Source organism: Gavialis gangeticus, unplaced genomic scaffold, assembly GCF_001723915.1.
Source record: "Gavialis gangeticus isolate Ggan-Ray unplaced genomic scaffold, GavGan_comp1, whole genome shotgun sequence".
NCBI lineage: Eukaryota > Metazoa > Chordata > Crocodylia > Gavialidae > Gavialis > Gavialis gangeticus.
The window spans coordinates 10065201-10089373 of NW_017729004.1; the positions used below are offsets into that span (position 1 = coordinate 10065201).

General features: G+C 46.9%; 1 protein-coding gene across 1 annotated transcript in view; it reads right to left on the reverse strand.

Annotated features, from left to right (window-relative positions):
* Positions 1-2098: 2098 nt before the first annotated feature.
* GARS (glycyl-tRNA synthetase) overlaps positions 2099-24173 on the reverse strand; it is a 54212-nt gene continuing 32137 nt past the window's right edge. The window contains exons 6-18 of the mRNA XM_019507933.1: positions 23733-23821; positions 21562-21638; positions 19778-19923; positions 18502-18651; positions 14711-14873; positions 14023-14187; positions 12290-12397; positions 11509-11654; positions 9199-9284; positions 7149-7258; positions 5640-5733; positions 4223-4413; positions 2099-2449 (exon numbers count right to left, since the gene is read on the reverse strand). Coding sequence (XP_019363478.1) covers positions 2324-2449; positions 4223-4413; positions 5640-5733; positions 7149-7258; positions 9199-9284; positions 11509-11654; positions 12290-12397; positions 14023-14187; positions 14711-14873; positions 18502-18651; positions 19778-19923; positions 21562-21638; positions 23733-23821 — 1651 coding nt within the window. The 3' untranslated portion in view covers positions 2099-2323. The remainder of the gene's footprint in view (positions 2450-4222; positions 4414-5639; positions 5734-7148; positions 7259-9198; positions 9285-11508; positions 11655-12289; positions 12398-14022; positions 14188-14710; positions 14874-18501; positions 18652-19777; positions 19924-21561; positions 21639-23732; positions 23822-24173) is intronic.

Here is a 24173-nt window from a genome sequence, read left to right on the forward strand (position 1 = left end):
GCCAGTCTGGTGTGGGCATCACATGTGTGCACACCCTAGATGGGCTGCATGTGCTGGGCCAGGGCCAGCACATGGTGCACGTGACAGGCAGCCCTGTGGGCTAGAGGATACAGCTCCACAGGTCCTATCTTTGACCCTCCTGGCATTAGTGTAATTCACTCACCCCACCTCTTCTAGCCAGCCCCTGCCATCACATGCCTGGTCCTCCCTGTCCGTGCACTGTAAGCAACGCAGCAATAGACTGCACAAAATAGCTGATAGCTCCAGGCCTTGTTGGTCTGTCTCGTGCCTTGTAGCAAGAGCTTTTTGGATACTTACTTTTTGCATTGCTTTTCCTCCTCTCCCAGACAGGAACAGGTAGCAGCCTCCTCCCTTCACATGCCATGGGAGCCTCTCCGCAGGGAAGCATCTGTCCTAGCTCGATATACATGGGCAGAAGTCCTAGTTCAGTGACCCAGTCTCCTTGCAAGCCAGTACGACTCATGGGATAAGGGGACTCAGTCAGATCCAGAGGAGCCTGAAAGTTAAGCAATGTGATGTATAACCTTCTAGTATCTGGCCCCAGAGTGAATGCAGACCCCGAGTGAGACCCTTAGCTCCCCACACAATGCAGGGGAAAGTTACCTGCAAGCTGCATGTGCAGCCACTAGAAATATAACACGAGGGAAAGCCTTCCACCCACCCCACAGGTACTTAGCTTTGGGCTGCAGGAAGATGATGATCCCGGCTCAGGGCCCTCCGCTTCTTGCACTCCTCCAGCATCTGACCCCGACCACAGGCTGCAGGAGTTTGCAGCTGCTCTTGGGGAAGCTCCAGCACTGCCTAGTCAATCTCAAATTCTTGGTGCAACACAAAGCAAGGATGTGCACTAGTGAGACCATGGCTATAGACTCCTGCTAAGGACTGAACTGGGGTGGGGAGGTCTTTGCTCCCAGAACTTCTTTTGGGTTTTATTCTAGGACTAGGCAGGAGGGAATTAATCCTACATTTCCTGCCTCCTGGAAGAGTGCACCAACACTGAGCTCCCAAATGACAAGGGGAAGGAGCCCCTCACAACACACCGTCAGGTGCATAAGCCAAAGTCTGTTTTCACTAACCAGTCCTGTCCTGACTCCATTCCTCACAGCTCATTAACGCATAAGGTGGTTGCTTAGGACCTGGAGGTAACCTTGGAGGTGAAGGACCCTTCCCCTCCATCAACTCGTCTTCCCTCTGCCTTGGGGTTGCCAAAGCAGGGCTTCCTTCAGGAGCTGGCCACCCAGACATCTCAGATGGCCAAGAGGATTCCACCTTCTCAACCATGCTCTTCATGCAGCTGCTCTACCTACCTCAACATGACTCGTCTGGCTATGCAGTGCAGGCATTCAAGCATGCAAAGGAAGTTAAACCAGTTGCAATGTGGACAGATGTGCTGCTTTTCCATGACTCCCGTGCACGCAGGCACGTGCTCAGTAGCAATGCCCTGAAGACTCCAGCTCAGTGTACATGCGCAGATAGTGACAGACATCCATACTGGGTTCAGCTTCGGAAAACCAGGGCTTGCCTCCCCCACTCATATGGTTACATTGCAAGTGGTGAGGCATCCAGCTATGCTTTAATAAGGGAGTGATCCAGCCAAGGACTCCAGGAGAAGGACAGTTGTGCATCTGGAGTGAATGGGCGTGCCTTCTGGTGGTGCTTACATCCTTTCTGCTCTCTGGGGCTGCAGACAACCTCATCCTCAGCATTTCCTCTTGGCTAGCAAAGGAGCTGCCCCACTGGGCATGCTGGCTTTCGTGGCTTCCTTTCCAAAGTGCCCAACTCTCCAGGCAGGCAGGGAACCCACCTGTGTATTCTGGTATGGGGGCAGGGTGCTGCAGTGCAGAGCATCACAGCGCCCAAGTCCCACTGTGGGTTTGAGGCTAAGTGACTTGCTTAAGGTCACACAGGAATCTGTGGCAGAGCAGGTGTGGAACTCAGCCCTCCCCAGCATTGAACCATCTGATCTCTCCGTATGCCTGAAGTTTCTTACTGAAACCGAAGAAACTACAACAAAGAACTGGCTCAAAGAGAATCATGAAAGGCCTCCTAAAAGTATACAGCTGCATAACACAGAGAAGCAAGCATATGCAATGGCGTGTTTATTCAGAACACCTTTAGCTTTAATTGCAATTATTTCAGTTTGAAGTTAAAATCAGGCAGCAATTGAGGAAACAAATAAAACCAAATAGTCCCTGGGTGCACAATCAATGCAGCTTTGAATAATACACATGATAAGTTTATTTCATATTAACATGAACAGTAAAAAGTGGGCATCTGATAGGGTGCGTGTCAGGTTCATAGTCTATTCCTCTATTGTGTCCTTTTTGCCAGTCTCTTGTCCCTCAAAGAGCGGATACTTGGCCTCCACATTGGCCCAAGTTATGCAGCCATTTGCCAGGTCACGGATTATGGTCGGAAGTTCAGAGACCTAAAGGAAGGGTGCAAGAGACAAGCTATGAGGCCGCTGAAATCAAATTGAGCCACACTGTAACCCTACAGGTACACCGACAATGACCAGTATGGTGACAGTACTTGACATTGTTACTACATAATATTGCCTGGATAATTACTGATTTCATTTTCCCCAAATGCTATTTTCTTTCCCAAATGCTAAGACCTCCATGTTACAGTTTCTAAGCAACAAGGCATCTTAATGCTGTATCACCATTCGTTCTAGCTCATGCTGAACTACTATGCAGCGCAACCCGTTAAAGAAATGCAGCCATCACTAAGGTGGAGCAGAGCTGGTACGCGGCAGTATCATGCCACAGGCTGGAATAGGTAGAGAACAAAACTTATCGAGATGAAGTGGCAAGTAGAGGGGTCTGGAGAGGCCCCATACGAGACAGCACTAGCACAGACCAGCTACTGGCTCAGGAACTGCTATTCCTTCCACAGAGATTGTGAGAGTATTCATCACAGAATTACAGAACTTCAGAAACCATTTACAGACCAGTAAAAGTGCTGGCTATTTACATCAGGCCCCAGTATAAATCCTACTGGAATCAACTGGAGGTTTCCCCCACAATGGCTACAATGAGCTTTGGATCAAGGCCCATCAGAAACATACGGTTCTGCCTGGACGGTATGCCAGTATTAACACTGGTAACACACACGGTGCTGCCAACTTCAGAAGTGAGAACTGGAGCCTCCTGTTTCTGCAACTCGCAGCCTCTCCCCACATCAGCTAGGGCACCCATGCTGGATCCCTTCCTCCACAGAAGTGTCAGATAATCGCTGAGCAAAGAGAGGGGGTAGAGGAGGGGGGATACTGCTCTTTATTATTTAATGTTTATCTGGACAGGTCACTGACAAGCTGCTTGTTGGCTTGAAGAGGACAGAGGAGCCAGATCTTGGGGAGGGCCTTGCAAATGCTCTGTTCACACAAGGAATGGCAGCAGATCTAACACTGAGCAGTCTTCCCTGTGAAGGACCTAACTGGAATGGGGGGCTGTGGGTCCAATCAGTGCTGCTAGCCCTATATCCCCCCCCAGTCAGGCTCTTTCGAGGCACAAAAGTGAGAATGGAGCTTTACAGCCTGCTGAAAACCTGCAGAGGGCTTAGCCAGTTGCATGTCAAGAGCGCACTGAACTACACAGACACCACGCTGCACATTCACATGCGAGGAGAAAGGTGCTGAGGAGGCCCACTCTACCGGACAGCCGTTAAGTTGGAGCTACGTTTTCCATGCAGCAGCCTTCAGCCATGTCCATACTCCAGCCTTCAGCTAGCACAGCCAGGTTGGTCAGGGATCACACCCTCTTCCCAGCTGGACTGATAGGCCAGGAGAAGCCGGTCAGTGGACACTGCACTTGTCCTAACACTGCCTTGTTTTACACCAGAGGAGTGATCTTCTAGTATGCAGCACACTAGGCAGACGTGGCCATTACACCACACCTGGTACCCCTAGGCTGCTACAGCACTTCTAGGGGTAATGCTACACCCAACACAGCATGCTCACATTACAGGCACCAGCTTCTTGCAGGTGCATAAATTGCTCCAGATCTCCCCTCTTTAGAAGGCAGCACTGGTCTCTCACTCCCACAAAAGCCTCTTCACTTGCCCGGTGGCGCTGTGTTTGGTTTGTACCCTTCTCCCTGTGAATTCTCCACCGAAAGCCCACTGCACCTCCCCAACAGACCCCTTACCCCCAGGAGCAGGAGGGATTTCTGCTCCCTTCCCATGCCAGCCCAGCCTTTACCTCAGCCCGTATCTGACGCATCGAGTCACGGTCTCTGAGTGTGGCCGTGTGAGGTGTCCTGTTAACCGTGTCGAAGTCGATCGTGATGCCGAAAGCCACGCCGATCTCGTCCGTCCTGGCATAGCGCCGGCCGATGGACCCTGAGGAGTCGTCCACTTTGTGGGAGATGCCGTTCCGGGTGAGTGCTTCAGCTGCAAGAACCAGGCGTTGCAGGGATTAGTGACAATCCTGGCAGGCTGGAGGATCCAAACGCAGAACCCCAGAGGCAAAGAGGGGGTTGCCACAAACAAAGCTGCCTCATTACTACAGCAGCAAGACAACCCTAATGCCATTTGACACTCTCCTCCTCGTGCCTGCTATTACTGCTCTTCCCACATCATCCATGCACTGATAGGGCCCCAGAATACCACCTGTACTTCTCTGAAGTTAGTCACAGTAATGCCAGTGGGGCTGCTCACATAAGCAAAGGGGAAGAATCTGGCCCAACTACCTCTCTCTCCAGCTGAGTCTTGTAAAGCATCTTGCATGTTTTTGGGTGTTATTAAATTAGCAGATAGCAACTGCAGGATGGCAGCTAGTGCTGAGATTGCTTTGACTCATGATGTCGAGTCTCACACCCAACAAGCACGCTACAGTGCAGATTAAGCACTGCACCCTGCATTTGTTCAGTCTCTTTATAAAGGAAAACACTAAAAAACAAAAACAAAAAAGGTCTCCTTAAGCTTGTCGTGAAGGTTTGCCTTCTTAACTGAAGAATAAGTTAACCTTGGTGTCTAAGGCTCACAGGGAAGTGGAAAACCAGCCTGCTCCTAACATGCTAGACTGCATTAGAGGCACCATCTGACCAAATCACAGCTGTTCCATGCTCACTGTGAACAACATGTTAGACATGCTGCTGGCAGCAGCAAAATGTTTCAATATGCCAAGGACTGTTTAGGGGCTAGAGATCAGGGCTGGGCATCAGGAGGTCTGGGTTTTTATGTTGAAGTGACATGACAAGTGAGTGGCAGAGATGAAAACAGAATCCAGGAGGCCTGGCTCCTTCCCTGCTTAGTAACAAACATGCACTGCCTGCTAGTTTTTCTGGGGCTGCGTGGGTTTTAACATGCAAGCAGTTAGCTTTTCCATTATGACTCATCATGGAGGAAAGCAGGGGAGCAGGTTTTGAGCCTAGGTTATGTCTATACAGCAGCTTTGCAAGATTGACCTAATTTCAGCTGCTGGAGATGTCTTAGGAAGAAGACAGACTGATGAAAGTGCAGGTGTTTCCGCTCCCTTCACTGCAGGCAACTGCTTGTTACACCATAAAAAAGACCCTCCGCTTTACCCCCATCAGTCTTTTTCCTGTGTTTTTAAAAAGGGAAGTCACCCCCATGATCGGAGTTTGAGAGAGAACGGCAGAGCTGTATTCACTTACAGAGTTCCTTGACAAAAGGGATGAATTCCTGATTTTGGCTCAGAGGAAGGACGGAGCACTTGAATGGTGAGACAACGGCAGGGAAGCTGAAGAACTACACACAGGGTAAAAATTCAAGACAATACAAAAGTTAATACATCAGCCATACTCTGAGCCACTCTTCACTGCTATCGGTCAGGATAATTTATGCCTGCAGACCGCTGAGACTTTTGTGAACCATTAAAACTTGACAGAGATGATCTTTACTTAAAACACCTCCAAGTGGAGGTGACGCGGGTCTCATACACTGCCCTTTACGTTGTTTCTTGTGGTTTAACACACAGCCTGCTGCATCCCAATACAGACTTGATGAAGGTAGGGAGCATGGCCGCAAAACAGCTAACTAACAAACTAAAACTGCATCTATCCATAAAGCAAGATACCAACCATTCAAAAGAGAGCAACAGGGACTGGATTTGATGGTGCAGGACTTTTCAGTCCTACACTCCCTCAGGATCAGGGACCTCACCAGCCCTCAGAGTGCTTGTTTCATCCCTGCACCCCTATTTTCCTCCTGCAGATGATATGGGATCCCAAACGTGTCCACAGGTGGCCTGTGAGAGTCTCTGAAGGTGCGGTCCATCATTTAGAAACGCTTCCCCCCACCCCAGACAACCACATGGAGGACTTGCATGGAAAACAGATGTGTTATTTTCAGATTCTTTAAGAACAATTTAGCAAATGGATACAAGAAACGCAAGTACAGCCAGGTTTCCAACCAGCTCTTCATGGGCCTGGCACCAGGACTTCTTCAGTCGGTTTGGGCATCAGTTACTTTACTATACACACAGACACGCTTCCCTCCTGCCACACCTCTAGAACGGTCTCGGGCCAAAGCCACGAGGATGCACACACACGGCAGTGAGAAGTTATGGCCAATAAAGGAGGACGAGGCCATAATACTGAAACGACTTCTATTTTCCCCAGAGGTGATGACTTGCCATGAGCCTGGAAAAATACCCACTGTACCCCAAAGCCTGGGGTCATAGACAAATGTACACCTGGAGCAATGTCATGTATATTTAGAAGCCTACAGCCAGCTGTTACACTGAAATGTGTGGCTACAGGGCCACGCACACCAAAAAAACCCACCCCAAAAACCAATCCAGCTTCGACCATGGATGAGGCAGGGTTAGAGCTGAACTTGTTTTGCTACGCTTGTATTGCTCCAGGCTCACATACGGAGAACAGCCAAGGCATAATGGCTGCTGTGCCAACAGCTCTCCCTTCCCGCTGCAGCCACTCCAAGCATACCTCTACCTGTGTGTTAAGTCTGCATAAGGCCACAGACAATTTTAAGGATTCAGCACATGTCCTGCCAGGGAGGAGCGGGTAACCACACCTGCTCCGCCCACCTTCTCCCACCTATTGCCTATTCTAACAGCATCATTTCAAATCTCACACACGTCTGCTGTCTGCACTTTGGACTCTCCAGTCCAGAGCAGGGTGCAAGCGGCAGAAAGAGCTCACCGTGCGCTGCTCGTCTCCTTCCCGGACGTGGAATGTATGTTCAAACACCGTGTACATGATCCTCCCAATGCCGAAGGAGGGTTCGATCACATTTGGGATGATTTCTTCCACTTGAAGAGAAACCGCAAAGCAGTCAGCAGAGCAGTTTATAAAAGCACAGTGTTTTTATCACTGCTGCATTTCTGCACAGGAGGCTGGGATTAATACAGCTGATCATATGAGAGAGAAAGGTTTTAAACATTTATGCTCCCTGAGGGAGCACCTGGAGACCAAGTTTTAGACTCTCTTTGTACTGAGTCCAGGGGTGGCGTATCTGTGTCTCATGATCGGAGCAGACAAATGGGAACAAGAAACTTCAGTTCTAACTTAAGCTCCATCAAGGAATCCCCTACCAACCTTGAGTAAATCGTTCAAACTCCCTCTCTCAGTGTCCCCCTATGTGACAAGCCAGAAAAAGTGGCCTAAAAATTAATATTTATACAGTCCATGAAGGTGACATTTACACTGCTGAAACTGCAGCTCCTTTCTGAGGTCTCAAGGCCAGATGCAGTCTTCGAAAGGGTCTCAGACATTTTGATGAACCGGCAGGGGTGCTCATGAGCACAGCCTGCAAGGGTACCTGTGCACAGATGGGGATGCTGCTCCAACACACTGTAATTAAAGCATGTCAGAGCAGACTCGATGAAGCAATTCTGCTGGAGCGTGCTAATTAGTGCACTCCAGCAGCCTCACCATCTCCTGTATTCGATGTCCCCCCACTTCAAAATGGCAACGGGGGGCTCTTTAAGTAAAGCTCATCAAACAAGCTTTAGTTAAAGCAGCCCCACCGCTATTTTGCAATGTGGGACACTGAATACACGAGATGCCCCGGGTGCTTCAACTACAGCAGCTCTCAGAGCTGCTCTAATTAAAAGGCCCCCTCACCAACTCCGGAGCACACTTAAAGACACCCCATGTGCTGACAAGGCCAGGCAGAAGTGGAGGGTCTCCCTTGAGGGACAAACAGACTGGGTGGAGAGCACTCACCAGCCCTCTCCTGTTGACTCTTTCATTATTTGCTGGACCACTAAACAGAGCCATGGGAGCAAGAAAGCCAAGTGAAAGGGAGCCCAACTGTAGCCCAGAGATGAGGTTGCAGACATAGAAGCAGTCCCAGGATCAAGGAGCTGAGCTATACTGCCCGGGCCACAAAGTAAGAACGTGAGTGTTGTACTGGGTCAGACCCAGGCCCTCTACCTTGCATCTCTCAATGGCAGAAAGTGAATGCTATGGGGAAGAGCATACATGCAGGGCTTATCCAGGCTGAGCTGCTCTCTCCCCTCTTCCCTTGTAGCCTCCAGGCTCTTCCTTGCTTGTTTGCAAGAGTCATGAGATGAGAGCTCTTGGTTGTCCAGTGGCCCATCTTCAACAGGACAGAGGTAGGAGATGCCCTCATATAGCCTCTTCTGTAGTCTGGTGATCAGGGTGTTCTCCTGGGGGACAGGAGCTATGGGTCTAGGTCCCTTCAGACAGAGAAGGGCTTAAAACTCAGCAGGCTGACTACCCGGGCAAGTGCTCTATTGGCACGCAGCTATCGTGTAAAAAGCAGCACTCCCGTCCGGTTCCCCAGACAGCTTTAAGCAGCTTAATCAGGGTGACAGGGAGATGTGGCAGAGTTGGAGACTGAACCTGCATTTCCTCAACTCTGATGCTTCCACTATAACTATCAGATTATCCTGCCTTAATCTTAGTGACTAAATAGGTTTTCATCAGAAAAAACTTAGGTACCCAAGAGATCTCCAGTATTTAAGCAAATCAGGTGTGGGTTCTGCAAACTGCTCTCCTTGGCTTGAGAACCTAAGTAGTGCCTCAGACCCAAGTTAGACACATAAGTGATTTTGCTGGAAATAAGGGGAAAAAAAACGATTGGCTTAAGCACATAACTTTAGGCACTTAAGACTAAACACTTTGGCCACAGGCTCTGCATGTGTCTAAAACTTCTACATTCAATGTATATTATAGTTTCCTGATTCAACAGTTGCAATTATAAAGGAAAGACAAAAAAAGTTACCATGCACTGTTTTCTGGAATCTCTTCACACTGACCATGTCATTTGTTAAATTAAAGGTTTTCCCTTCAGTTTCAACAGTAAATTCCCTGTAAAAGAGATAAGTAGTTTAGGGGTGATGGCAATGCATGCAAGTATTAGTCAGTGCAAGTTATTACTCAAGTAAGAGTCACTTCATTTGCTTCTGCTGGTCCTTAAATTCTGCTCTGGGGCTATAGGGCAAGTCAGAGCACACTCCAGTGATGCAAGGAAGAAATACAGGGACGTTTTATTTTTAAATATATTCATTTGTACCAGTATTTTTATTATGGCTGTAAAGTAACAATTTTCTTAATCATTACTGACACTAAAAAGTGTGACTAATAAATCAAGTTAAAATATGGAAGACTTGCAGGGTGAAAGAAATGAACTGCAGGAAAACCACAGGGATGCACTCACCACAGTCTCTCTCACATGCAGACACACAGACCCCCTTGTCATGACTACTTGGTTTTGATGGACTACTTGGATTTATGTTTTCATGGGATTCAAAAACTCACTACCAATTCACACTCCAAAACCTGATTTGTTAAAGCTTCCTAAATTAAGTGGGCAGGCTAAACACCTATTTCTTCACTGGGATGTAGCCGTCTCAGAAAAATGAACCAAAAAAAAAAAAATATCTACAACCATTTAAAGGCTAAAAACATCAGTCTTTACTTAGGCAGAAGTTAACACAGCTTTAAATATCCAGTTCATTACTTGGGGAGGTTCACTAGATTCCCTGCTAGCGAACTGCTTCTGTTATGCTAGCTTGGCTGCATTTTTGACACAACCACCGACATAAAAGGTTCACATAAATACAATTATCCAGAAAACAGGACTAACCACAGAAGCATCAGCATCAGCTGATGTTGTCAATGCACCCCACCTGATGATTCAGCCAAGGAGCTTCTCACATGAAGGCAAACAGCTTGGTAAAGGACAAGAATTTATTAAAGGGCAAATGTCTTCATTTAGACACAGTGTCCGGATGAGTTTATGGAGGCACGTTCTGACGAGGGGCATAAAAGTAAATATGGAGTATGAACTGCAACTATTATACACAATCAGTGCACCCAATTTCAAACACAAGCCTACTATATCCCATTGCACCTCTCTGGTGCCAGAGTAAACATAGGTACTTAATTGTGATCTTGTTTCACCCTGCTGGAGTTCCTAAAAAACCTAGTACTGCATCTATTTTTTTTTTTTACCATGCTGCCAGCCCAGCTTTAAAACTAAGTCACAAAAGCACAGTGAAGAGAAAGACCCACCCAGCTATTGCATTAGCAGGTTCTCAGGGACTCGAGCAGGGTGGCACTTCATCCTCTAATATGGGAAGCAGGATCTGGCCCCATATTGCCTTCTCCAAACTGAATAGTTAAAGTTATTAGGCTAATGTTCTTCTGCTTGGATTCCTGTCGGATGAGTGCATCAGCTGACAGTTTCTCCCTTTCACAAAGCCTGGTTTGAATGCCGTATAACGGTGCTTTTTTCTCCACTTTGTTACTTTTGCAGTGACTTTTAAAAGAAAGTGTCACCAGTACTGACAAAGTGCAAAGCTAAGCACACACTGTACAATACACCCATTATTCCCTACTGCTCTTTGCCTACAGTTTCAAATAATATAGGAGCAACAGATTGTTCACGATGATAAAACTACCTGGAAATATAACAACACTTCTTCGGATGGACTGGGAGGAAATCCTAATTCATCCCTTTGCACTAAACATAGTTCTGCCCATTGCCTCCATGTTCCAGCGTAGCAGTCACCCAAATGAAACCTGAATTCAGACTGATCGCTGCTGCCTTTACCTGCACAAAAAATGACCTTCTACCACACAGTAGTAGCAGTCTGTCAGAGAAATGGGGGACCACGTTTTAAAAGTAATGTTTCACTGCCTGTCAACACCAGCCAATTCTGGCAAGCTAATCAAGACCCCGTGCTCAGGGAAGTCACTAGCACTGACTGCTAAAAAGTGCAAAAGAGAGATTTGCTTGGGAGAATGCATCTACTTTAAAAACCAAAGCATAAAAATATTATGTTTATATGTCTTTATATAACTATATCTTGAGGGATACTCAAGAACTGCTCATTGGTCCACAGCCTGAACCCTACCAGCAATCAAGTTGTCACCAGCAGTTACTGAAAGTAGCTGCAGTTTAATCAAGCCGCACTTGGGGTATTCCTGACAAAAAATGACTGATGAGGGAAACTATTTAACACACATGCACATACTCACTCAGTCTCAACCAAAGGGAGATCATCAGCACTGGTGAAAACTTTCTTACCCTTTCTCATTCAGCAGCTTTTCCATCTCGGAGATGTAACACTCATCACAGATGGAAAGATATTCTAGCACCAGCTTTGCATCCTTCTTGTAAGCCTTGCCAATGGCTCCCTTATTTGCCTCGAATTGAACAACATTAACTGTTTTGTACAGAGTAGTTAAGGTATTTGAGACCAGAGAACACTACATTCTGACAGTCACTCTATGCAACAAATAAATAATTTCAGGACCCAAAAAACTTGGGATTGCATGGTCTCATTAAATTTAGTTATCGGCTCCTACTGGTTTAATGCATTTGCCTCTAAAGGAATAAGTTATCCCTATAAATACTGCGTATCAGCATATATTTGTGGCTAAGAGTCACAACTATAACTGGAACAAGTCCTGTCATCTGCGCTCTTTAGATCAGCGCAAATGAGACACCAACTGTGGTAGCTCCAGATACTGAGTTACCACATCTGAGCCATGCTCTTCAAGAAAAATGAATCATTTATGCAATGTATGGCTAAGAGATTAAGTGGATCCTGAAACAAACAGAAGGCAAGAAGCCAAGGAACAGGAGTTACTCCATTTTCACGCTGTATTTCCTAAGGTAAGCTACTCATGTGCTCAAATCTTTGCTGGGTCTGTCCTACAGGCATTACTGACACTGCTGTGAGCATCCTGACTTAACCTATGGAGCCATATGAAGGTCTAACTTTGGAGCTGTCCTGTTCAGGGGGGCAGCTTGATGCCAGGTCTGCACGGCTGTTAGGAAGACGTGCAGTACTCGAGAAGGATATGGGTTCTTTCAGAGGCTTCTCGGCTACAAGAGGAACTTTGGTGGCCCTGGCGTGGCAGGAGAGGTCATAGCAAGAGCGATCAGCACAACCAACAATCTCAATCCACCCCTAGAAAAACAAGAGCAGCAGCTTTTATCATCTCTCTCTGTTTGTTCATTTAACCATCAAGTGTGTTTATTCACTCTTAAACCCTCTATGTTCCCCAGGCTGATTTTCTAGCCAATTAGTTCAGTTATCATAAGCAGAGCTTGTTCCACGAGCGCTCCTCCGTCTGAAGGATCAACTCGCTTCAAGAGGAAACGACCCACCCTGTGCATGTTCACACAGGGCCATGTTTTCCACCAAAGCAGGTGATACTAGCTAGCCTTGCTTCAGCTAAGAATCTGACCTGCCTCTCCCTTTCTTTGCCTTCATATTCAAGTGCATGTACCACAGATAAGTAGGTGGGCATCTTTGGGGCTTTTATTACTTGCTGAGCTTGGGATAGACAAGTTGCCACTTTAGAAAGGTCAGACACCTGCTTAGGAGCTAGTGGATGCAACACAGTTAACAGAACGCCGAAGCATTTCTTTCCACGGAGAGCCAAACCCAGAAGTTCATACCCAGCCTGGAAATAAGACAAACACCTGCTGACTGAACTATCTAAGCCCTAAGCCTGCTAACAGTTCCCCTTGCATTTACCTCCGAGTCTGAAAACATCCCCAATGTCCCATTTGGCCTTCTTGCTATCAGCGATTCCAGAGACAGGGATCTGCCCTGGACAGACTTTGTAGTGTCTGCTGCAATCCCATCTGACTTTTTGGTCCCTTTTGTAATTCAGTTCCAAAGTAGTTGCAGCAGTTTGTAGTGCACCATAGCTCTGGCCTCTTAGGCTAAGCTGGGGTGAGAAAGCAGACCCAACTCATGGGAAAAACCCCTCTCTTCTCCCACCCAATTTCAGCTTTGTGGGTCAATCCTAATGCTCTGCCAGGTGGGGCTTCCCAGCCCTACCTAACTCACTCATAAGCGAGACCCCTGAGATGCCACCACTCAGTTCTCACCCCTGAAACTCTCCAGATTCTTAGGTGTAGCAATAAGCTCTCTAAAAATAAGTAATTGGAGAGCAGGGAAGTGTGGGTGGTGAGGGGAGGGCAATAAGGCCCTGCCATACCCCTAGCAAGCTTCCAGCTAGCTCACTGAAAAGGAAGGTGCTTAAGATTGCTTTTCTCCTTTTGTCTGTCAGATGTCTGCAGAGTGTACACAGTCCCAAAGTCAGAAAGCTATTTTACTTCCAGCAGTGGAGGAGCACAGCAGGAAGGGACTGAGCCTGGGAAAACAGCCCCAACAACAGCCGTCCCAGCAGGAGGGAGCAGGAAGGAAACTGCCTTAAGAACATTTCTCCAGCTGCACGTATCCTTCTGTACCAGTGTCACAGGAATACACAAGCTGAAAGGCAGTGGCCCCCCTCTCCTCTTAATTAAGGTAAAATTTATCCATATAAGATCAGCTTACACGAGGCCTTTCCATGACACACGTCTTACTACCAGGCACAGGTATAACTCTAGTGTAACAGCATTGTAGTTGCGAGTTACAATGTAAAGCCAAAGGACAACCAGCATATTTAACTTCCCCTTTGAATACAGGCTTGACACGATTAAGGAGTCCTGCCTTCTTTATGCCAGACTAGGAAGCATTTGGAGAAAGTGCGACCTATCACCCAAGCTCCAGCTGCTGGGTTTAATCTTGTTACTTACATACGAGGTTTTGGATTCTGCATCCCAGCAGTCACAGGCGTAATGAGCCATCTCATTCTCCATATGCTGTCGGAAGCGCAGTTTGTCTGGGGATATGCCAACCTTTACAAGGAAGAGGTAGATTCTGCCGATGAAATAACCTAAAACTGAGTTATTGATTACACCCTGGAGAGATGAGAAAAAGAATAGTAGGTTAACTCCCACAGCGTCAGAGCTAATATTTTGTGTATCAAGAGAGAAAGACACTTCATTTTGAAAGAATAATTTCTTGCCATCTTGTAAGGTAAGAGACCGGAGCACAATGAAGTAAAATTACATCTGTGTGGGTACTTGGAGTGAGATGGTGCCTCCCTTCTTTACTAGTAAGGGCCTGATTTTGACTTCCGTTATACTGGGACACATGGTGCACGTCCCTACAGGCAGGAACATGCATTTCCCTGGGAACAAATAGCAGTGGCACATATCCGTCCCTGGGCATGCCCCTGGGATTTCCTGGGGTCAAAAAAACCCAAACAAACAGTGAACACGTGCATGTGCAGCCCATGAAGATTGCAGCACCACAAACTGCACGTGCACTCTCATGTAGCCGCGCACACAGGGACTAAGATTTACACCCATACAACAGATGGGACTCTAACCTGAGGAGCAGACTGTAAAATTCAAGTCGTAAATGGCCATGTGACATTACCTGCTCAACAGCATCTCCCAGACACATCATGTGGGCAGACTGCCCACTGACCTGGGCTTTGGAAGAGTAGAGCAGGATGCGGAGATCTGCCACGTTTTGGAACTTGGGGTGCTGCTTCTCGTTGGGATCCACAAAGTGCTCGATTTCTGCCATGGTAAACTCCCTAAGCAGGACACAGACAGACACACTGAACTTTCAGTGTTTTCACCCTCTTCCCAGGAAAAACTTCCCCCACTCATATTGATTGTGGTTAGTCTGGTAAATGCAGACTGCTGATTTATAACTAGGGATCCTGGTTCCCCGCCCTGATTAAAAAAAACCAAACAACTGAATTCTCTGATATAAACCCCAAAATCTGTGATTAAAATGAAAAGTGCCCCACAGCCCCCCTGGCCCTGCTGGTGCCCCTCACTTCCCCCCATAGCCCCCTGCTACCCCCCAGCTGCCAGGGCTACATGGCCCAGGACCAGAGTCTACAGCCCCCAGCAGGAGGCTGCAGTGGGGTGTAGCCCAGCTCCCCCAAACTGCCTGCTGCGGCCTTGGGCAGGGGGGTTGGGGGTGGCTCCCACCACTGTGCACGCTCCTGGGGGGACCCCCCCCCCCCAAATTTGGGGGCGGGGGGGGGGGCCCGGGGCCCCCGGGGAGGGCCCCCCCCCCCCCCGATCTGTGTGCAGGGTGTGGGTGGGCTGCTCACTGCGGGCCCAGGCTCCCTACCCTGCTGCCCTCCCCTAGGGCCTCCACAGCCCAGCCGGTGCAACCCGGAGCTGCAGGGCACAGCGGGGCCACACAGCTCTTTGCTGCTGCAAGCTCTGCACTGCCCTGGTGCCACGGAGAGAAGAACGCGATTTACTGAAATACCCAAACCCCTTTCCTAAGTCACCTGTGTGTCCCTTGGACGTCTCCCATCCAAGCAACGTCCTTGTGCTCAATACCAATAACCTACCCAGATCCAGTTAGATTTCTTTATGGAAAGCTGGGAACAGCCCCATTAATACATTTTTAATCGTGAAATAGTGGAAGCTCCAGCATTTTTCCACCTTACAAGAGCAAGAGACACTTAAAAGCGTGGGATTTTCCAGGACTCAGACCCACCGGCTCCTAAACAAGTTTACTTATTTCATTTTCTTACTTGGCTACATACATTTACGGGCCTAACTAGCCTGATTACTAACAGTAGTTAGCACCTACGTCTCCCATTGACTTGAATGGAATTTCCAGATGCTGCACAGCTGTAAAAGCCAAACCTGCTATTCAGGTGCCTAAACCTTAGGCATTTGTGCTAGAAAAAACACTGGCTTTATTTTCCTAGAGATGGATCTTACTATCTTTTCAGAGGTTGTGTTTAACTCTAATAAAGACTCAGACAACTGACACATTAATCTAGCATCACGTATCAGACTTATTATTTTAACCACGACATGCCATTTCACAATCTTGGTTTAACACACACATTTATATATTGGACCTTTCTTAGTCTCACTGCCTGAATTGCTTTACACTAAATTAGCTTGATAAGAACTTAGGGGGGAAAAAAAAGAAAGTGCTTTGTATAATCATTAAGTTTGTCACAACATCAAGATATAATTTTCTGTGATAGAATAATAGCACAATTTCCTATAAATGTGCCAGAAGCCTATAATTTATGTTCTATTGGAAAAAGGGTTTCAGTGACAAATTGCCAGTTAACTCATGTGACAGAGCATGAGAAAGCTGAGGAAACCCCAATGAGATATCTAAGCGCCAAAAATGTCGCCACACTTTGCTTTTGGTACTTATGGCACTTTGATAATCAGACACCAGTTTTATAGCAGATAACGATGTGTATGAGCAGAGTAACGACACCAGGAATCCAGTACAAGAGGAGTTCATAAGATCAGAGTACGCTCCATATGAATGTGAGCTGGGATATCAAATCTACAAAAGAAGTAGGCATGCTACATAGAAGGAGATGGAGTCACTCGCTAATAAGGCGAAATGGGTTGGTTACTTTTTCACTGCTGAGTGAACCAGCCACTTCCATCCTAAAGTGATCAGCTGAAGGGTAAACTCCTCACAGTGGTCTTTAACCATATAGTCTCTCCTCCCACTGAAGTTTAAGGAAACTCAGGTACCATGGGGAAGGAGAAGGCCCTGTGGCATCTTTAAGAGAGAGCCTGGGGCTCCCTGTTACTTTAAGATCAGCCAGAAAGCCCTGCAGGCTAAGCAGCAGCTACAGGCTGCCAGGGCAACAGGCTATTGGGGTAATTAGCAGGCACCTGCAGGCAGCCAGGACATAGGCAGGGCCCTGGAAACATATAAGCCCAAGGCTGGGGCTGGCAGGGGAGTTGCTCCCTAGCAGCCACAGGAAAAGGAGCTCCTACCCAAAAGAGCCACCCAGGGATGCACACGGTAGCCCTGAGCCCTGCCAGGGATAGGCTTAAGGCCCAAGCTATTGTTGAGCCCAGAGAGGGACAGAGTGTAAGGGCACAGTCAAAGCGGGTCCAGGGGCCTGGCAAACACGGGCCAGGGGCTCAGCGACTAGAGAGGACAGATTGAAGCTAGTGCCTCAAGGCCAGGTCCAATGCAATGGGCCTAGAGAGATTAAAGGGGCAGAGGCTGTGGAGGCTAAAGCCCCAGAGAGAACAATGTTACAGTAACACCTGCAAGGCTTGGGGCACGGTGTAGGGGAGGATTCGGAGCCACAAAATTAGCCCTTAAGGCTTTGGGTGCCCTGCCAACCACACCTGACTCATAAGGCCCAGCAAGGGGGCTGAAGACTAGTGAGGACCAGTAGGGTGCCAGGGACCCTAGTGGGTGTTCGGTGGAACCGGGGCCACACACAGGTCCATGGGCACCCCCTATTAATCATCATTTCCATCAAGTCGTAGCAAGCAAGACAGAAAGGTGCTTTAGGGACAGAGCGGGCACAGCTGCAGAGCCACCAGGGGTGTCACAGCCACCCCAGGACCCCAACATGTTATACATCTTATCCAAGATATACAGCTCCTACCTGTTCCTTGTCTACGAAGTTGAGAGATAAACTCTGTTCCAAGGTCTAACTCTGTTTTGGTGGGAAGAATTTGTATTAAGAATGAAAACTCATCAGTGTTCTGAAGTTAGGGTTTTGCTACACAGGCAATGTCTATGGTACGAGTGCTATAGCAGCATATTGCCACGTTCCTTCAAACAAGACACCTGAAAATGAAATATTTCTTCTAAAAACAGTTTGAGACTAAAGTTAGAGTTAAACTCTTATATTCACTCTATATAAAGACTGCCCTCTTGTAAGAGTATGTTTGATGGGGGTTTTTTCTCCTTAAGAGTTGAAAATTTGGGCACAAATTCAAGAGTATAGTTTATTTACAGGAATTGAGTATGTCAGCAAAAGGCTCTTTGCATAGACCCAGCTATACTTGCAAAACTGCGCTCCACAAGGATATAATAAAGCCACTGAAACCCCACCACAACAACCAAAGCATTTTATATTAGGATAAGTGCAGTTTTGCAAACAGAAGCGCATCCAAACTAGGTACTTCCGCCGGCACAGCTCTGGCAGTCAAAGGCCACCTCTCAGCAACACAGCCATGCTAACAGAAGTCTGCAGCGAGTGAAGATGACCCCTAGATAGTCCTCATCAGGGAACTCCAACTATTTTCTGTGCAATTGTTTAGTGCCCTTTAGAAGCCACCCAACAGGAGCAGCAGGTAGGAGAAAAAAACATGTATAACACTGAAGCAAGAGGGAGCTTGGATTTTCACCGATGCAGCTGATCATTTGCTAGATATTCTGGAGGGGAAAGAAAGTCACAGTACCTGACTCTAATGAGGCCTGAACGGGGTGAGATCTCATTTCTGAAAGAGTTTCCAATCTGGGCAGCAGCAAAGGGCAGTTTGCCTTGATTGAATTCCAATAGACGCTTGAAGTTGAGGAAAATTCCCTGTGCAGTTTCTGGCCTCAGATAACTGAAGGGAAAGACAATGACAAAAATGAGTGGGGGAAAGTACACAGACAAAACAAATGGTCTCAGCACAAACTCAGCTTCCTCTTTTCATCACAACTCTTATTCCAGGCACAAAACCTTATGGCAACAGGCTCAACAGAAGCCAAAAATGCAGCATCCCATAGGAAACCAGAGCTTTAAAGACTCATTTTCCCTTGAGCAGCATGCAATAATGGAACTCTCTCACTTGATCAAAGACCCTGGCCTTGATGCATGCTACTTGGGTGAAATATACTGGTCCGGGACACACAAGAGGTTGGACTACATGGTCTAGCGAGACTTTCCCATCTCAGAAAGAGGCTGTGTTTAAGTCTCCAGCAAAGCAGGAAACACTCCAGTAACTATTCATTGTGGCTTTTTTCCTAAAGTTTCAGGGACTCGCATGCCCCTCTGGTGTTTGCATATGTAGAGGTTGGTGCTGGAGTTGCTTCACCACCTTGCAAACCCCACAGCAAGTTAAGACTTGCCTAAAGAAAGATGCGCACACAGACTGGGCTAGGCACCATCTCTCTCTAAGCTGTCTTAAGGCTTCTGATGCCAGGGCTCATGTAACCTACCAGCAACCAGCCCCTCCAGATCTGCTTATGTGCCCAATTCAACAGCCTTGTGTTCAAGCTGCACCAGACCATGTGTTTAGCTCCAAGTCCCTGGCCCACTGGCTATGTTGGTAGCCGTCACACTTGCATGATGGCAATGTGCATTGTGCAATTAATCTTACAATGGACTGCTGTTCTGTGCCATGTCACCACGTGGCAAGTCCTCTCCTACATACCCACAGAGATCATGACCACCAGTGGAACAATGCCATTTTCATACATGGAAGCAAGACACCAGGCTGCACATACCTGGAAGAACCCTGAGCTGCGATCCTTAATGCAGCACAGGAAGTCAACATCCACCAACCCTTGCCAACCTCAAACAAGCATGAAAGCAAAAGCTACAGGGGCTTCTGCAGCCTTGAACTTCCAACAGCAGCCCAGGGACAATACTGAGTAGGAAAGAATTGCAGGGTACATAAGATGAAATCCAGTATGTTTTGAATCCTGAGCATGGAAAACTCATGACCAAAAACAGAAGTTGCTACCTACCCTGGCATGTTTCCCCCAGGCCCAATAGAGGTCTTGAACATCAGGTTGAAAGACACAGGTGGGGACAGGTCATTCCCTGTTATAGGAGACTTCACGTTGTAATTCACAAACAGATCTGTAAGCTCTTGCTGACCATAGTTGTCCAGCTAGCAGGAAGATACAAGGACAGTTATTTCCATTATCAGAGTAACACAGCAGTAATTTGCACCACTGGCCTTCCTAAATGCAAGCTGCAGGAGCCTGCTGTTGGATTTTATCCCAGCATTTAAGTTGGGAGGTGGCTAAAGTGTGAAGCACAAATGGCAGAACAGATACTGGAAGATGATGGTCCAGCTTTAACACTGTGGGTTTGTGACTAAGGCACAGCACGGGGCCTTTCAAGGTCTGCCATCTGTACAGAAGGGCTGTCTCCCAGGAGGAGAGCAGGTGTGAAGCAGTAGAAGAGCGTGTCTAGGTTGCCACAGCCGCTTTTTTCCCCACACATTCCAGTCAGACCTTGGGAACAGCTGGAATGCAGAAAAACAGGGGCCATTGGGAGGGAGTAGAAAGAAGCCAGGCAGCATTTCTATAATGTGCTGCCTTTTGCTCCCTTTCCTTTTCCTACTCCAGTAATGACCTGGCGCATAAGGCCTAAAGCAATGTTAGACACCTCCACGTGTGACATATCTTGAAACCTCACCATGCTGCAGAGGAAATCTTCAGTAGAGGAGCAGGCTGCAACTGTAGGGAAGTTATAGCTGAAAGCTTGCCCAATTGTCTTAACAGCAATTTGTTGACCAGGGGCTTGCATGGACACAACAGTGCCAACCCCTCAAGACACTACTTCCTTCCCTCTCATAAGTCAGGGAAAGAGACTAGATTAAAGTGAGCTGCACAGCTCTTCCATACTGGGCATATCCTCTATCAGAGTGATTCTACTCTCCAGTGAAAACCTAGAAGACCTTATGATTGAACAGAGCTTTTCCACCTTTAACATGTCAGAGAGACTCCAAACTGGGATACAAAGAGATGCAAAGAACCCATGTACGTTCCTAGAGCTGCGAGAGCAGCACCAGCTTTATTATTTACTTCCCACAACAGCAAGGGGCGGCACTACTGTAGGAGAGTTTCCTTAATATAAACTATTATAAAAAATGGGCAAAGTTCACTGCCATACTGTGGAAAAGCTATTGATGGCAGCTCTACAATGCAATACAGTACTCTAGCTGCTGGGTTTTCGTTTGTAGTCATGTGCCAGTACTCTATCTGAGCACGCAGTCTGCTCTGCATGTGGCTTTGGAAGTACTTACCCTAAAGGTTATGGGAAAGAGCTCTAAGAACAACAAAATGAAGGCAGATCTCTCTGTGCAGATGCCCAGGAATGTCAGCCTTTAGCACAAGCCATTCTAGTGGTAAACAAAGAAATCCACACTGGGAATTTTATACAGAGGCACAAGTCCCAAGAGTGTAACAGCAGAAGCCTATCTACATGTTTTGATCCAATATAGCTAAAATATCTCCTTTTTTGAGTATCTTTTGCCCTTTGCATCATGCTGAGATGGCTGAGCTTTGCACACGGTAAAGGCTCAATCTGAGATGGGGCGCTCCTCACTCAAAGAGCAGAGCAAAGGAGCTCCAGGGACAGAACTGCAACCTAGCATCCACCTGACCCAAGTCCCTCTGAAGTGCAACTTTCCTTATATGTAGGGATAACTTTTTACTCCTTCTATTTTGAGTCAGTCTAGGACATTTCCATCACATCACCTTTTGCTATCAAGTTTTCAGCCAACCCTAATCACACTGACCTGTGTTAAGACATTTTCCATTTCTGCCTTCTTCTCAGCTGTACATTTCTTGTCAGACATCAGCTTCTGCAAGTGAGCTGCAAGCACAGGAAGAAACGAATCAGAGGACATTGTTGAGCGAAGACACTGAACCATTCTCACCCTAAAATAATCCGAAGTGCTATACAGCATACGTACATGCACGTATGCATTTCCAGAGGACATTCAGCAGGCCAGCTAGAGTCAATCAGTGTAAACCCACAGAAGTCAATGGACTGATGCAGATATACAATAGTTGAAAACCCAGATCAACATTTCTAGTTTGTCATATAACATGCCAGAGGGGAAAAAACAATCTCTTTATCTAGTTTCCTGACGAGCAATCCAATTTCAATATACCACATATTACCTTTGCAATCCTTTCCTTGCATGTATTCTAAACCCAGTATTTGTAATAGATAAGAAGCTTGGAAGTGAATTCTGTTTCCCTACTGGAAAAGGCTGTCCTTCAATTTTGTACTTGCACCTACAGATGAACTCATTCATTATTGCAGGGCTCTCTTTTTGAAGTCTAACATGCCTTCTTGGGGCAGATCATCAGTGGGCAGTATGTCCAAGTTCTCCAACTTCAAAGCACAGATCTCCATCATTTGGGCAAAATATTCAGTCCATTAGCTCATTGTAACACTAAGTGATTCCCTTTGTGAAACTGCCAGAGCAACTCTGGGCTGGTATGGTCCATAAAGGAAGCCTAACCACACCTTGTCATGCATCCATAGATGCATCTCGAGCAGGTCCAAGGAGGTGATCCTCCCCCTCTATGCGACACTGGTCAGGCCGCAGCTGGAGTACTGTGTCCAGTTCTGGGTGCCGCACTTCAAGAGGGATGTGGACAGCATGGAGAGGGTCCAGAGGAGGCCACTCGCATGGTCACGGGGCAGCAGGGCAGGCCCTATGGAGGAGAGACTATAGGACCATAACCTGTTCAGCCTCCACAAAAGAATGCTGAGAGGGGATCTGGTGGCCACCTACAAACTTGCCAAGGGGGACCAGCAGGCTATGGGAGAGTCCCTGTTCCCCCAAGCACTACTGGGAGTTACAAGGAATAACAGCCATAAGCTGACTGAGAGTAGGTTCAGGCTAGACATCAGGAGGCGCTACTTCACTGTCAGGGCGGCTAGGAACTGGAACCAGCTTCCTAGGGAAGTGGTGCTGTCTTCTACCCTGGGGGGGTCTTCAAAAGGAGGCTAGACAATCACCTTGCTAGAGTTGTTTGACCCCAGCACTCTTTTCTGCCCACGGCAGAGGGTCAAACTTGTTGATCTGCTCAGGTCCCTTCCAACCCTACCAACTATGAAACTAAGGAAGAGAAAAATTAAGTTAAATATTATAAAGACTACTTCTAAAGGCTTTTATATATATATATAAAATAAATATATATATTAAACCACAGAATATTTTCCAAGTAAAACACTGGAAGCCCACCTGGCATGAGCCAGACTACGAATATTTTGTTTGGCAAGGTGCTGAGTAAGAAGCAGGCCTGTTCCCAGTGTCACTGCTAGGATTCCTGAACAAAAAGACATAATCAATGGAAAAAGTATTGCGTGAACTTTCCAGCCCTGAGAAAATGCTTAGGGCACACATTCAATATACCCCAAGCAAACAAAATTCTGGGCCTATTAAGCTCAAATAACTTTATAACAGACTTCTCTGTGAGAGGGGCGACAGTGTTTTATAACTGAATCAGTATTCAATGTAATGAGAGACCTGAGAAAAAAAAAATGCAGGTTTTATCTAAAGCCAACTTAATAAGTCTGAAGTATGGTCTTGAGGGACTACATTTGTCAGGAAAGAAAACGGGCTAGACCACTGCATCACATGATCTTAGCACATACGAGACCTGAAAAGATAAATTTTAATATAAAAACAGAATTCTGATTTTGTTATCACTATCGAATAAAGGTTAATCTAATGCAAAGGTCCCATGCATCGGTTAAGATTTCAATTGTCTTAGTTGTCTTAGTCATTGGGATGAATGTCACCTGTGCTGAACAACAGCTAGTAAATCTCTTGCAAGTTAACATCTAATCTCTTCTATCCCTTTGTAAAGCAGGACATATTCCCTAACAGCGCATAAACTACTGACAAGGATCTCTCAGCCAGCACTGGTTTGCGAACAGGAAACGCACCTTTCAAGAGATGATCAGCACGAAAGCACTCCCCACTCTTCACATCTTTCACCATGAAGTCAGCAAACTTGTCTACGTGGCCAGAGGTCCTAGAATAGGAGACACCACATTTATATTCACAAAACTTTACCACTGAACAGCAAATAGTATGTCAGCCCACAGCAGACTGACATTATGGAGCTATCCTCCAAATCAAGGATCTAAAAATGCAGATTCATTCTTCCTTCAATTTACGGTTTATATTAAGTAGCAATCATTTGTGACCATCCTGATACTTCAGAAAAGATGGGTACTTCCTCACTTTAAGGCTCATGCTCTAAGTCAACAAAATAGTGGCATGTTATCTCCCTTGCTCACCAACTCATTACTGGAGCACGCTAAGGATCCAACTGCGAGGGGAAGTCAGTGGTACAGGTGGTTATAACCCCCCCACCCCCCCCC